The sequence below is a fragment of the Miniopterus schreibersii genome (genome assembly GCF_964146895.1).
Source record: "Miniopterus schreibersii genome assembly, chromosome: 8".
NCBI classification, from domain to species: domain Eukaryota; kingdom Metazoa; phylum Chordata; class Mammalia; order Chiroptera; family Miniopteridae; genus Miniopterus; species Miniopterus schreibersii.
The window spans coordinates 31,023,017-31,037,785 of record NC_138109.1 but is presented as its reverse complement, the minus strand read 5'-3'; the positions used below and the strand labels follow the sequence as shown (position 1 = coordinate 31,037,785).

The following is a 14,769-nucleotide window of genomic DNA, read 5'->3' as shown; positions in this document are numbered from 1 at the left end:
TATGCAGAGCTAAGGGGGATTCTTTGGAAGTAGAGTCACAATCATATTTGCAGTTTAGACAGGTCACTTTGGAAGTGCTGGGTCCCCATAGACACATTGCCTTACTCTCTGAGCCAAAGCTCCCCCTGAATGGTGAAGGAAGGAGTAAAAAGCCATCTCTGACTCCCATCTGCTCCCTGAATGATGGCCTTGCCCTGCCTCCACTGTCCCATACCCACCTCACCCTGACTGGAGGCAGGGCAGAGGAGTTTTCTGTCCCCAGCAGGGACTGAGGGTCCCCAGCTCCTCCTAGCCCTGCCCATCAGGCACTAAGGTAGCAGCTTCCAGGCAGATTAAAGCAGGGAGGTGGGAGGGAAGGAGAGAGTGAGGTGGCTCCAGGCTGTCAGATGCTGCCCCTCAGCTTCCAACTCCCTTCTCACCTCGACCTCAAGTCCCCCTCCCCCACTGTGCCAAGGCTCCTGGCATTGGTCACCAGCCCTGCTTCATGCTCCATCCAGTTTAGTGCCCCCTCTGATCCTCTGTTTCCCCAAGGCACAGTGGAGAGGGCACTGTCACCACTTGGGAGCTCAGGAATATATTGGCCTGGACCCAGCGAGGTGGCCTGGAGCAGAAAGACCTTGAAGACACGGGGAGAGCCTGTGGACAGGAGGGGGCCTCAGTCAGCCAGGGAGGAGGAAGGCTTGGCAGGGCTGCTTTTGCAGAAGGCATTCCTGTCTCCTTCCAGGCTCCTGGGAGGAGCAGACTAAGTTCCTGTCTTCACTCCCTTATCTTTCAAATGTAGATAAGAGCACCTGCCTCTCTGGGCTGCTGGGAGGATTGGGTGAAGTAATTAGTCACCAATTTAGATAACTTGAAATGATATTTTTGTGGTGGTGGTTAATGCTGTTATTAAGCCAACGGGGCAAACGTCCCTAGCCTCCCTGAGCGCCCCAGCCAGCCAGCCTCCCACCCCCACTATCCGCTCGGCAGGCCTTCCAGAGCCTCTGTGTCCTGCCCTGTCCTGCGGCTTGCGCCTGCTCTTCACTCTGGTATACCTCCAGCCCTTTCCTCACACTCCCTCCCCTTCTTGGACTTTTTCTCTGTCTTGTCCTCAACTCAGTTCCTCCTTTTCCAGAAAGCTTCCTCTAGTCCCACCCTCACTTCTGGGCCTCTCAGGGCCGGTGATTCCCATGAGGGCCCTGGCTGTCACTGCCACTCCCTGCATAGTCCTTCCTGTAGACTATGAGCTTCTCAAAGGCAGGCCCAGGTCTGAGTCTGCTCTATGTCCTGGGCCTGGCCCAGAACTGGAGATTAGTGGGTATTTGTGGGAGGGAAAAAATCAGTCCTAGGGCCTCCCCAGAGCAGCTTCCTGTCTGGAGAGGTCAGCTCAGACCCACCTCACTACAGTTGAAGTAGAAGAGGTGCTGGGAAATGTGTGCCTCTGTGTTGTCTGTCCATCTGTCTGTGCTTCGTTCTCTCCAGGTTATCCAAATAGGCAGAACCTCTTCCTTCGTGGGGGGTGGGGGGGGGCCATGTTGCACAGAAATGGGAGGCAGGCTCTTGGCTCTGGGATTGTGCAGAGGTGGACATAAGCCAGGACAACAGACTGGACTCCCTGGGGCTGAGCTGGTGGGCATAGGCTCGGGCAGAAACTTGGGGTAGAACCCATGCTTGGGCATGCGGCCTTGGCCGAGTCACCTCTCCTCTGTGCCTCAGACTCCTCGTCTGTAGTGGGGGTAATAACCCCACTTCACAGGGCTTAGTGAGGGCTCAAGGAGAGAATGCCCATTAAAAACCTGGGGCTATAAGCGCTCACTGCTCTTCACTGATTGATCAACCGGGATGGGTGGACTGAACACCAGGCTAAGCCCCAGGCACAAAGGAAGACACTGTCCCTGCCTCATGAAGAGAGGGACAGGGGCTGCTTCCAGTGGGGCCTTTTGGCCATAGAAAGGAACTTGGTCTTTATCCTAAGAGTAATGAGAAGGCAGTGAAGGAGTTCAAGTCCAAAAGTGTGGCATGGTCATATTTGGATTTAAAAATAATAACTTTGGCTGTTATGAGAGGAACAGATTAGAGGAAGTAACACTTCCAACATTCTCCTTTAGCAAAACTACCTAGAGGCTCGATGGGTTACAACAAACATCCTTTAAAATACACTCCTGGGCTTCTACAGAAGTAACAGAAATCCTCTCGAGCCAACAATAAAGAGGGAGCTGAAATCAGGCTGGCAAATGAGATGACACCACAGAAACATGGGGGTATTTACAAATTCCAGAAATCCAGAACCTTGAGTTTTAACTGTCACTCAAGGGATGGGAAATAAGGACCTGAGCCCGCCCAGCCACAGTTCGAGGAGTTGGAACATAGCCTCCCCGCCCCCACCACATGAATCTGGGACTTTCCAAGTGTGTGTCCTTAGCAAATAGGGGCATTGACCAGAAAAAATATCTGCCCACCGGCAAAGGGAGACAACAGTTCTGGTGGGAACAAAAAGATTCCCTAGAAAATTATAAATGTTGCCCTCACACAAATTTTGGGTCCTGAAAATGCTAAAAAAGTAACAAGTGGTCTCAGGGTGGTGGTGCTCCAGGGAACCCTGGCAAAGTGAATGAACATCCTCCCTGGAGGAACGTGTTCTCATCCCAAATGGATCCATCAAATAGTAGCTCATGGTAAAATTACAAAACACACAAGGAAACAAGACACTGTGAGCAATAGGCACCAGAAGCAAGAAATAGCAGAATTAGTTTCTCTGAGAGTCTAAGGTGCTAGAATTATGATACACAGAATAGAAATAATTGTGTTTAAAATGTGTAAAGAAATCAAAGATAGACTTAAAACAAAAAGTAGGGAAGAAAATACTGACCCCAATGGCCAAGCAGATTTGAAAAAGAAACAAATGGGACTTCTGGGGATGAAAAATGTAACCATTGAGATGAAAAACTCAGTAGACAGGATACTAGCAGATTAGACACGTCTAAAGAGAATTAGTGAAATGAGCTAAAGAAATGACTCAGACTCTAACAGAGTCAAAGAGGGAGTAAAGAAGAGAGTTAAGAGATGTGAATAGAGAATCAAATGGTCAAACAGAGAGAGCAAGGGAAGGAGGGGGCGGGAGTGGAATGGGGGGCCTCCCATCAGACCTGGGTGAAGATGATGGTGGCCTGCGCTGGAGGGCACTGGGCACTGAAGGAGGTGGGTTAAGATGTTCAGGAAGGAGAATTGATAGGGCTTAGCGATGGAGTAGGTGCTAGAGGCCAGGGAGAGGGATGTGTTAAGGATGACTATCAGATTTCTGGCTTGAGGAGCTCGGTATAGGGGTGTTATTTTTTAAAATTTAATTTTTAAAACTCCTCACCCGAGGATATTTTGTCATTGCTTTTCAGAGAGAGTGGAAGGGAAAGAGAAAGAAAGAGAAACATTGATATGAGAGAGACACATCAATTGGTTGCCTCCCGCACAGGGTACTGGAGATCAAGCCTGCAACCAATGTATCTGCCCTTGGCTGGAATCGAACCCTTCAGTCCAGGGGCCGGTGCTCTATCCACTGAGCCAAACTGGCTAGAGCAGAAGGGTGTCATTTATTAAAGACGGGGAGAACAGATTTGGGAGAACAAACAAGAGTTCAGTTTTGAACAAGACATGTTTCAATCTGCTGATGCATCACAGAAGAGGAGACATTAGAGCTGGGCTTTAAGGTATATGTAGTTTACCTGGTGGAAAACTTAACTTTTGGGAAAAAGGATCTCCTTTCAGCAAAATCACTGAGGCCCATTTTGGAAGCTTCTCTCTTCAAATGAGACCTCTTGAGAAGAGACCTTCTCAAAATCATCAGATAGGACTTTGGGATCCTCTAGTTTTCATCTCTCATTTTCAAATAGGGAACTGAGGCCCAGAACGGTCAGAGATTCGCTCTCCTAGCCTTAGACTCTTCATTCATTCATTCACTCACTTAACAAATATTTATCAAAAACTCATTTTGTATCAGATACTAGATGTTGGGGATACAGCAGTGAACAAAACAAAGATTCCTGCCCTCAGGAAGCTTGTATTTTAGTGGAAAGAGACAGACTATAAACACAAAAATAAATTTAAAAATATATGTCAGAAGGTGGTAAGAGCTATAGGAAAGTGTGAGGACTGGAATACATGGAGATGCCGTTGGGAAGGCCATCCTTGAGCGTCAGGGCCCTGGGCGGCGCCGCCCACTGGAGACCATTGTGACGGCGTGTCTGGGTTCTAGAGCGCAGGCCTGAGGCGGCCGGAGAAGGCCTAGGGAGCAGGAAGACAAGGACCGAAGTGGAATTTAGTGGGTGGGCTGTGCCCCCAGGGGGCGGGGCAGGAAAGCCCAATGGGGCAGAAGGGCCACAAAGATCCCCTTTACCCTTGTGATAGGTAAGATAAATTTATTTCTGAGTCTTCCTTGATCCCCGGTTCTCATCCCCCCAAACCCTCTCCGCCAGATCTCAGATGTCACCCCATTCTGCTCTCCTCCCACCTTCAGGAACACTTAGAGGTGGATCCAAATTATCCTTGTATCCTTGTATCCTTGGAGCTCGTGACAAGCATCCAAGGCCCACTAGGGAGGGCACGTGGTCCCCTTGAGGCCCTGTTCAGCCAGCGGGGGGGTTGAAGTCCCCGTCTCACAGCCCGTGTCTCTCTCGTCAGGACCCCCGTGAACAGCCTCCATGAGGCCTTGGATCAGTGCATGACCGCCCTGGACCTCTTCCTCACCAACCAGTTCTCAGAAGCACTCAGCTACCTCAAGCCCAGGTGAGGCCTAAGCCCAGGCCGGGGTAGGAGGGGCGAGGGCACATGTGCCTGTGCGAGCCGCATGTGAGGGTAGGGACAGGGTGGTTGGGCCGCGGAGAACCTGAGGTCTTCTGTGAGAGGATCCCCGTGGAGCCGAAAGCTTCAACCTTCTGGGTCACCGTGACCCCTGAGAGTCCCATAAAAATGGCTCAAGCTCCCCATCCCACAGCTGTGAGCAGCCAGGCCTCCCCAAGGTCACTGTGACTTCCTTCTCCTTAGGTCCTTTTGGCCTCTTCTACTTTGACTTCTTGTCCCCACTGAATCCACTTGGGGTTTCTCTGCCGTCAGTTAACACAGTCCCTTTTCTTTATTTTTCTCCAAACTGCTGAACACTTGAGTTGCTTTTACTGAAACCTTTTAGGGTAATAATGACGGCTAGTCATTTTGCCAGTTCTTCTAGCATTTACTGCCTTCTTTCTAAATAATATGCTTATACTGCTCTTTTTAGACTTTTTCAGTTTTTCAAAAACAGAAATTGAGATAAAATTCAAATATAAAATTTACCCTTTTGTTACTTTTTACACTTAAACATCACTATTGGTAAATAAGAAGTTAGCTTTCTTTTTTTAAAAAAAATTATTTATTTATTTTGAAAAGAGAGAGGAGAAGGGAAAGAGAGGGGAAAAACCCCTTCAATTTGTTGTTCCACTTATTTATGCGTTCCCTGATTCTTGTATGTGCCCTGATCAGGGATCAAACCCGAAACCTTGGTATACTGGGATGACGTGATAACCAGCTGAGCAACCCAGCCAGGGCAGAAGTTAGCTTTCTTATCTCTCCCCATCTCCCTTCCTTAGCCTCCTCTTATCATTATATCACAATATTTGGCTACATCAATAATAAATGTTTACAGTACTATAACTACGGAGTTAATGCTCATTGCAGAGACAAGTCATACATTGCAAGACTACATTTCCTTTCTAGAGTTAATCATTGTCTCACTTTTTTCATTGCCTAATTTATTATACATTTTTTCTGAACTCTATATAACCACTCCATCAGGTCTTACTATTATGAGTTTTCCCCTAAATGCTCAGAACCTGTCCCCTGGAGGACAGACACCTTTACCGGCCACCTCCCAGCTGTCTCCTGGAACTCTCTCTGCTTCTTTCCTCTTTGCTTGACCCCAGCCTTTTCTCTCTTGTCTCCTCCCTCATTTTACCAGAGCATGCCCTCTAGAAAGTTCTTTTTTTTTTTTTTTTCTGGTTAATCCTCACCCAAGGATATGTTTTTTCCATTGTTTTTCAGAGAGAGTAGAAGGGAGAGAGAGAAACGTTGATACGAGAGAGACACATTGATTGGTTGCCTCTCGAAATCGCCCCAAGGGGAGGGGGCAGGAACCCGCAATGAGGTATGTGCCCTTGACCGGAATCAAACCCTTGACCCTTCAGTTGCTCTAAATCCCTGAGCCAAACTGACTAGGGCTAGAAAGTTCTTAAGCAATTGTTGCATGAATATAATTTTCCTTATCAGAATTTTGAAGGCATTGCGCCTTGTTTTCTAGCATCTGCTGTAGCCGTGAGAACCCTAATTCTTCTTACTTTGCATGTGACCTTTATCCCCTCTCCAGAAAAGTTTAGAATCTTCTCTTTCATTCCTGCAAATCTGAGCTTTTACTATGACATGCTAGAATGTAGGTCTTTTTTATTTGGTACAGTTTATTTGAAACCGGTCTTTCAGATCTAGGAACTTCTCTTGTGTGATTCCTCCATGTAGTCTTTCCCTTTCCTTGGCTTCTTTTAAGTCAGATATTAGACTTCCTGGATCAGTCCTCTTCTAAACCTCTTATCTCTTCCTGCCCCTGGTTCAAAATTCTTTATCTTTTTTTTCTCTCTGATTTTAGAGAGATCTCCTCAATCTTATCGCTATATCCTTCTATTGACTTTTCTTTTTTTCTGTTATCATATGATTAATTTCCTAGCACTCCTCATTGTTCTCTGGATGTTCTTTTTTCCCTAAAACATCTTATTCTCAGTTTACGGGTGCACTCTGTTCTTTACATCTATATTTGGAATATGAGAGTCCTTAGGACAGGGCTTGGCATGTAGCAAGCACTCTAATAAGTACAGGGTGTCCCAAAAAAATGTATACACACTTTACCAGCGGGTAGCTCAGTTTCGAAAATGAAATGTGCTTTAATAAACACTGCCTTTATAATTATTCAAAGTGTGTGTATACATTTTGGGGGGACGCCCTATATTTATTATTATTATCACAGAATATTATCTCTTTTTAAAATGTTTTATTCTTTTCCTTCATAATCTCAGCTTTCTCCAGGTCCCCTATTTCTGTTTGATGAGGCAAATCCTCTTCCCGTGGGGGACTTTCCTTAATGCCCACTGTTCCCTGGCTGGCTATGTGGTCATATTAAAGAGCGAGTTCACTCAAAGGCCGACTGGAAAGTCCGGGCCAAGCAGCCTTGTAACTGGTGGCATCAAGTTTGGGATGATCTGGCCGAGAGCTGGCCCCAGATGTCAGCTTCTCCAGAGAAGAATCCTCCATTCCTCGGCCTAGGCAGAGAACCCCTGGCTACCTGCATTCTAGGATCAGGGTGAGGGGTGAGGTCTAATCATGTCTACTGTCTGCTTACCCTTAAATCCCCTCTTTTTAGCTCCTAGGTTGTCCTCTGCCACACCTGGTTGCCCCCCGCTCCCAGGAAAAGCAAATAATGAGGCAGGGGGATCTCTTTCCCCAAGTCCCCAAACCTGGTCTGTTCAGTTTCTCTAGTCTTAACTGACTCATTGTTCTGGGGGTTCCAAGGTGTGATGATCGTCATGAGTCTTAAAACAGTTGCTCAAGCCCAGCCAGAGTGGCTTGGTCGTTGAGCATTGACCTATGAACCAGGAGGTCACGGTTTGATTCCCAGTCACAGCACATGCCAGAACTGGGGCTCAATCCCCAGTGGGGGGCCGTGTAGGAGGCAGCCGATCAATAACTCTCTCATCTGATGTTTCTATCTCTCCCTCTCTCTTCCTCTCTTTGAAATCAATAAAAACATATTAAAACCAACCAACCAACCAACAAAAACAACACAGTTGCTCAGGCAGCAGCCCCCACACCTCTTCCCCACCCCCTGAGGGTGTCTGGGCTTGAGGTGGGGCAGGGCTGGGCAAACCAGGGTCTGCAGCAAGAGTAGCCCCCATTTGAGGCAGGCCAAGCCCCTTCTTGCTCTATCACCAAACATCCAGGTTCCCCTTCCAGTGTTTTTGGAAGGCTCCCCAGCTCCACTTCTATCCTGGCACTTGACCCTGAATCCCAGACTGTGGCCACCTTCCCTCTCTGGCCGGGCTGCCCCAGGTCACAGCTGCTCAGCCTGGCCTGCTGCACTCCCAGCTCAGACCCGGCCTGTCCCTCATGGTGTACAGCCCAGCTAAGACGAGGCCCTACCTTGGCCTACCTCTAAACTGCCCTGCAGACATGGGGCCAACAGAAGGGAGTCAGAGCCCAGAAGAAACTGTTAGAACCAGATGCTGTGGCTGCATCCAGGCCCTCAAGCTGGACCCACCGCAGAGCCCCTAAGTGACCCCTCCATGTCCCCTCCTCATTGAGGGGCTGCCTCACCTTCCCTCATCCTAAAGAAGGCACCACAGAGAGACCGTCTTCCCATGAGGCCGCCTTTCACCTCCCATAGGAGGCAGTGTAGCTCCATCTCAATCCCTGTCCCATTCCAGAAGAGGATCTTTCCTTTCTTTTTAAGTTTAAGAGTTTCCCTCAAAACAGTCAATGTCAGTAGCACACTCCCCACACCCCTTGTGAAAACCAAAAAATGTTTCCCGATATTGCCAAATGTCTGGGAGCAGCAAAAATACCTCCCCTCTTCTGATGAGAACTGCTGGTCTTCAGAAAAGAATTCTTGCTCAAAACGGCCTCCCCTCCCCAGTCCCAGCCATTGAAACTTTGAAGGATGTTGGGGTTCAGTTTCATTCACTGTTCCTTGTTGAATCCCACGTCTCATTTAATTGTTCTCACCCCGTGCAGTGGGGGACGTTACCCCTCCTGCTGGGCACGGAGCTCCGCTTGCCCGGCTTCTTCAGTCGTCACTTCTTTGAGTAGCACTGCCTTTGCTTCAAGTCCATTCTATGCCGTGTCTGCCCCTGAACACTGTCTCTGGAACATGGTAGCTACTCCATTCCGTTTTTCTTGATGAAAAAATGATCACGAGCCAGGCTTACCCAGCTCCGTGACCCAGGGCCTCCTGGGCTGTCTCAGGTCTGGAGCAGGTGGAGGAGTTTACCTTGGACAGAGGGCCTGGCACCTGCCCCTCCACCACGAGGAGGGAAGGAGGGAGAGCGGGGTGTGCGGGTGCAGGAAGTTCAGGGTGTGTCCATGCCATGTCCCAGTTCTGCTGAGGGAAGAGGCTAAGTCCCTTGCCCAGAGTGAGGGGCCAGGCTGGTGTTGGGAGTGATGGGGAGGGAGGGGAAAGTCTCAGTGTGACAGGCCTGGCTGGGGTGGGGGCCCTCCGCTCAGAGTGGGCCTGTGTGGCTGGCAGCTTCCTTCAGGGTTAGTGGGGGGAAAGTGGGCAATTGTGTGGCCAGGGTTCCTAACTGGGTGCAGCAGGAGATGGGAACGCCCAGCAGTGAATATTTCACAAGTGGCTGGTTTGAAGAAGTTGGCACATCAGGAAGAGAAGACAGGCTGGAGGTGAGTACTGAGCCAAAGCAGGAAGGTGGGGAGGTTGTGGTTGGGAGGGTAGGTGGCATCATTTAAGACACCAGAGACAGAGCCATTCTGTGGAATGATGAGGTCAAGGTGTGATCCAGGGGATGGGGTGATTGGGCACCTGTTGCTGGTTCATTTAGCAAAACCTCATGAGTTCCCCCACATGCCCAGCAGCATGCTGGGTTCTGGAGCTGCAGTTCTGAGCAAGGCATGGGCTGTTTGCAGTGAAACAGGTCATAGGGGTGCCAGGATTTATAGCTAGACCCCAACTTTTGTGGGGGAGGGCTGGTCAGGAAGGCTTTAGGACTGGCCACATAATTTCTGGGGCTCATTGCAAGATGAAAATACGCATTCCTTTGTTAAAAAATTATTAAGGATTTCAAGACAATAACAGAACATAAAACCAAGCATGGGGCCTTTTTAGGCATGAGGCCCAATGTAGCTGCACAGATCACACACCATGAAGCCAGCCCTGGAATGCTTCCTGGAGGAAGTGACATTTAAGCTGAGATGGGCTGGATGAGAAGGAGTCAGCCAGGTGGAGAGGATATTTCGAGGCAGAGAGAACAAATTGTACAAAGGCCCAGCAGCGATGGAGGGAGGGGCTCGTGTATTTGAGGGACAGACACTTGGCCTGGTTGCAGTGAGGGAGCTGAAGCAGGTCCCAGAAAGGAAAGGGTTGTGTAATGGAAGGTGGACTAGGGGAATGAATCCCCTAGAAGGTGCTTGGGCTGGAGAGGAGGGCAGTGAGGTGGGGTCTGAGAGGACCAGAAAGTGGAGGGGGCTTTAAGGAAGAGGAAGTGAGTAGAGAGGCTTGGAAGCAGAGGCCTGCCTGTCTTCCAGCCCAGAGCAGTCTTGCCCAGAGAGGCCCTCAGACCTGCGGCCTTAGGCTGGGACTGAGGTGGGGGCGTGTCCTAGGAAGGATCAGTGGGGGTTGGGCCAGAGTTGGGAGGCCCAGATGATGGGGACAGGGCTGGCTGACAAGTAGCTGACAAGGCCCTGAGCCTTGACTACTGGCAGAGGAAGGAAAGGCTGGAGGCCACTGGGCTTAGCTGACCTCCAGATGGCCAAGGAGTCTCTGGTTCCAATACCACCTCTTCTGAGGGCTCTTCCAGTGCCCCCTCTCCTATCTTGGTAGCTCTCCTGAACCCAGAAGGTGAAACCCCAGTGGGCATTATGTTCCATAGCTGGATCTGGCTCAGAGATGAGGGGTCTGTTGCTCCCAGGGGTCTGGATGCTGTAGGTGCAAGGAAGAAACTAACTTCCTTAGTTAGTTTCTGGGTGGAGTGCAAACTAACTAAACTTGGAGTGTCTGAAGTCAGGGAGGTTGTCGTACCTCTGTATCCCAAATCTCAGCCCATACCATAGTTGGGAAGCTTCCAGGTGGTGGGCTGGGGAGGGGCCAGGAGCACGTCGTGGCCTTGGGCCTCAAACTGGAAATTCCACTTTGCCTGCCAGCTGCCCAGGGGGGCTGTTCTTCCTTCTGGGCCCAGCAACAGGTGGGGCTGAGCGGGTGGGGCTGAGCACCTGGTCTCAGCCTGTTAGGGTGTGGGTTCGGGGGCAGAGAGGAAGAGAAAGGCAGGGGTTTGAGAATTAAAGAGGCCTGGTGGAAGGGGGTTATCTGGGGAGGCATGGGTCTGTGTGCTGCGAGAGAAACCCCTCTTCGAGGAGAAAGCTTTTATCTGGGGCAATGACCCATGACCCTGGCAGGACTTGGTGGGACTCACATTTATTGATCATCAGCAATATGGCCCTGGCCTGGGCATCCTATTTAAGCCACCCATAGTCCTGGGAGAGAAGGGTCATTGTATCCATTTTACAGAGTAGAAACTTGAGGCTCAGAGAGGCTACAAGACTTGCCAGAACCCCACAGCTGGTAACTGGCAAAGCCCAGATTCCAACCTGTTTCTGAGAGACTCTGAAGCCCGTGTTCTGCCCCTACTGCAGGCCGTGCCCTCCTTTCCACAAGCCATTGCCCTCAGATTAAACAGTGCCAGCAAAGATCTGGGAGGTGTCCTGATAGCTACCGGGGCTGGTAGGGGTGGACTAGCCATTGGTTTCCTTCAAAACTTTTGACTCCCTCACCTGAGGGTCAGCCAGAAGTAAAAGAGCAGCTTAACTTACAAAGGTGTTTTGTGAATGAGAAAAGCAGGAAAATGGGTTAAGTCACGTGATTTCCAATAGCGCAGCCTATAAACACCTTCGTCATCCTCTTTGCCCTGAAGTTCCCAGCATAAGCCTGGCACTGAGGAGTTTCTTAAATAATTAACAAGGGGATATAGAGGAGGGAGTGAAATCACTGCAGCACCTACTGTGTGCCAGGCAAGGGTACTCCCCAGGCAGCCCCACCTGGCAGGCCAGCATTATTGCCCCCATTTTGCAGAAACAAAAATCAAGGGCCAGACACATTATGACTTCCCCCAATACATCCCTCCTTGCCTGCTGCTCTCCCCATGTTAGACTAAGTGTGCCCCACCTCACCCCAGCCCCAACATGCCCTTAGTTGAGGGAGCTGGAGGGGAAGGCTTCCTGCCTGAGGTAGGCTCGTTTTGTCCTGTACACTGCTGATGAGGACAGAGAAGCATCTCACACAAGCTCTGTCCCTCAGGTGCCCACAGTCTGAGGAGAGCTGTGCCTCTGCTGATATAAGTTCAGTGTGAGCCTTGCCGCAGGTATAGACACATGCTTCCTGAGGAGGGAGCCCTGGATTCCAGTGGCCTTGGAGGCATTTGAAGGCCTTGACAGTTAGGGGACATGAGAGGAAGGGAAGGGCATTTCAACCTGAGGGAACAGCATGTGCAAAGACCTGGGAGGAGGGAGAGTGTGGGATCTTCTTGAGGAAAGCATGTGCGGTTCATCTTGAATGCAACCGGATCACAGGGCAGAAGCAGAAGTGACAAGCCGACTGGGCTGGAGAGGTGGGCAGGGCCTGCATTGTGTGGAGCCTCTGACCCAAGTGTTATCTCATGGGACGTGGAAACTGCGGAGGGTTTAACCCACGGGTGGGGAATGCCTGGCCTGAGGGCCGTATATGGTGTGCGAAATCATTTGGTCTGCCCCTGCCAAGGCAACTGCAGGCGGGACTCAAAATTCAATAAATCCAGGAGCTTTTTTCATAGCTAATTTTTAAGTTGATAATTTTATGTGGCCCGGGAATGATGTTATAAATATCCAAACAGCCCTTGGCAGAAAAAAGGTTCCCCATCCGTGGTTTAACCGGAAGAGCGACATGATCAGATGGTGGAATAGAAGAGGCAGGAGGTGGGGGGCCAGTGAGGAGGCCTAGGGAACAAGCACTGGACAAGCCCAGGGGTGGGGCTGAGGACAGAAGAGATCCCACAGACAGGACTTGGGCTCTGCCTGTGGAAGGTGAGGCAGAAAGCTAGAGGCAGGACCTGGCTAAATGCAGGGAGGTTCGGCCTCAGGCCAATTTTGAGTCTTATAGCAGCCTTGTTGCTACTTTCTCTATGGAACAGAAGAGAAACTGAGGCTCAGATTTGGAAAGTCATTTAAAGCCACTCAGCTGGCATCCGAGGTCTTTAGACCTTGGGCAAGTCTCCCCCGCCCCTCGTTGGACCTCCCTTTCCCCCCATGCAGAATGGGAGAGGGAATGGTGGGGAGCTGGCACAGGGCCAGCTGTTTCTGGCATTCTAGGAGTTGACACTCTTACGTCCTTTCTCTCTGGCAGAACCAAGGAGAGCATGTACCACTCCCTGACATATGCCACCATCCTGGAGATGCAAGCTATGATGACCTTTGACCCTCAGGACATCCTGCTTGCTGGCAATATGATGAAGGAGGCGCAGTTGCTGTGTCAGAGGTCAGGCCATGGGACGGGCAGGCTGAGGAGTCATGAGGCCCATCCTTCTGACACCCTGGCCTATCCCAGTGTCTAAAATGCCATTATGAGTGCTGCTGCTTTTGGCTAAGAGGATGTGCCCCCAAGTCCTAATAGCTGTCGGAGTCAGCACTGCCTCGGGAATCTTGTTGTCTGAGCCACTCACTGAGGGGCTCCCAGAGGCCAGGCCTGACTGGGAGGAGACAAATTCTGTCTGCCACTTAATAACTCTGACTTTGGGCAAGTCCCTCTGGGGATTTGACTTTCCCTGTCTATAAAAGGGTTGTCATGGTGACTGAGTGAAAATACCCATCACAGGGCCTGTTATGTAATTGGTGTTCTGTGCATGTTAACTGCTTAAATTAATGGACCAGTAGACCCTGAATGTTTGTGTGCAGGCGGTCGTTATTCATTGGGCACACAATCATGCTTGCCCTAGGCTAGGTTATGTGCCAGGTACTGACCACCCAGGGAATCATCAGACTCAGGCTGGTTTAATACTCTCACTGCCTGGTGTTACGACAAGCAAAAGCAGTGACATAGAGCATGATTCAGGGAAGCTCAAGGGGTTCTGAGGGTTCAGCTGGAGGAGCAAGGAAGGCTTCCTGGAGGAGGTGATTCCAGAGCTGTTTTGTGAAGATTGACTAGGAGCAGAGGAGGGAGAGGAGGTAACAGCAGGGCACGGGTGTGAGAAAGCCCTGGATTTGGGAGAGTTGCCAGGAGTTCAGTGTGTGTGGAGTCCTATGGGAAGGGCAGAAGATGTGGTTGGAGCCCACCTGGGACCCTCACATACCTTCCCTGAATGACCAGAGGCCCCTTTTTCCTCTTCAGGTACCGGAAGAAATCCTCAGTAACAGATTCTTTCAGCAACCTCATGCACCGCCCTACCATGGATCAATTCACGGAAGGTGTGGCATCCAGATGTCCTCTCAACCCTGCTGGCCCCAGGCAGCCCAGTTTCAGGCCCTGGCAGGGCAGGAAGGGGCAGTTATCCCCTCAGTTTTACTGAGGGGGCTGAGCCCTGGCCTGATGCTGGGACACATATGGGCCAGACCTGGGGCCTTTTGAGGAGTGGCTCTCAGGTGAAGGGGGAGCAGATAAGACTCCCTAGCCTGATGGCATCACCTGCTGCAGACTTAGAAGTCCAGGAAAGACAATGCTGTCTTCAGGTCTATGTGCTCCGCTCCTCAGGCCAGGGTGGGCTGAGCATCGTGTATGCAGTTAGGGCCGCTGGTTAATTATGGTAGTGACCTCATGTGCCCAGAGGGAATGTGGTTTTAGAAGCTGGCACACGGGACAGTGCAGCTGAAAGCAGTGGAAGAGATGGTTTGGGCTGCCGGAGCCATGCGGTGTCTATGCCACATGTGGCAGTCCTGGAGGTAGCAGCGGGCAACCATGAACAATTTGGGGCTCTTCAATATCAGGGCAAATGGCTTTCCCCACCTTGAGAGCCCTAGAAGGTTCCAGCAAGAAACAGT

General features: G+C 50.5%; 1 protein-coding gene across 4 annotated transcripts in view; it reads left to right on the top strand.

The window, feature by feature from the left end:
• The window catches only part of TTC39A (tetratricopeptide repeat domain 39A), a 49,161-nt gene that overhangs the window by 13,646 nt on the left and 20,746 nt on the right, over positions 1 to 14,769 (top strand). For 3 of the 4 annotated variants that reach the window (XM_081144579.1, XM_081144580.1, XM_081144581.1), the window contains exons 2-4: positions 4,651 to 4,755; positions 13,142 to 13,273; positions 14,123 to 14,199. In XM_081144579.1, coding sequence (XP_081000705.1) covers positions 4,651 to 4,755; positions 13,142 to 13,273; positions 14,123 to 14,199 — 314 coding nt within the window. Of the gene's footprint in view, positions 1 to 4,650; positions 4,756 to 9,102; positions 9,436 to 13,141; positions 13,274 to 14,122; positions 14,200 to 14,769 lie in introns of those variants that run through there. The other variant, XM_081144582.1, reaches the window with a different exon arrangement.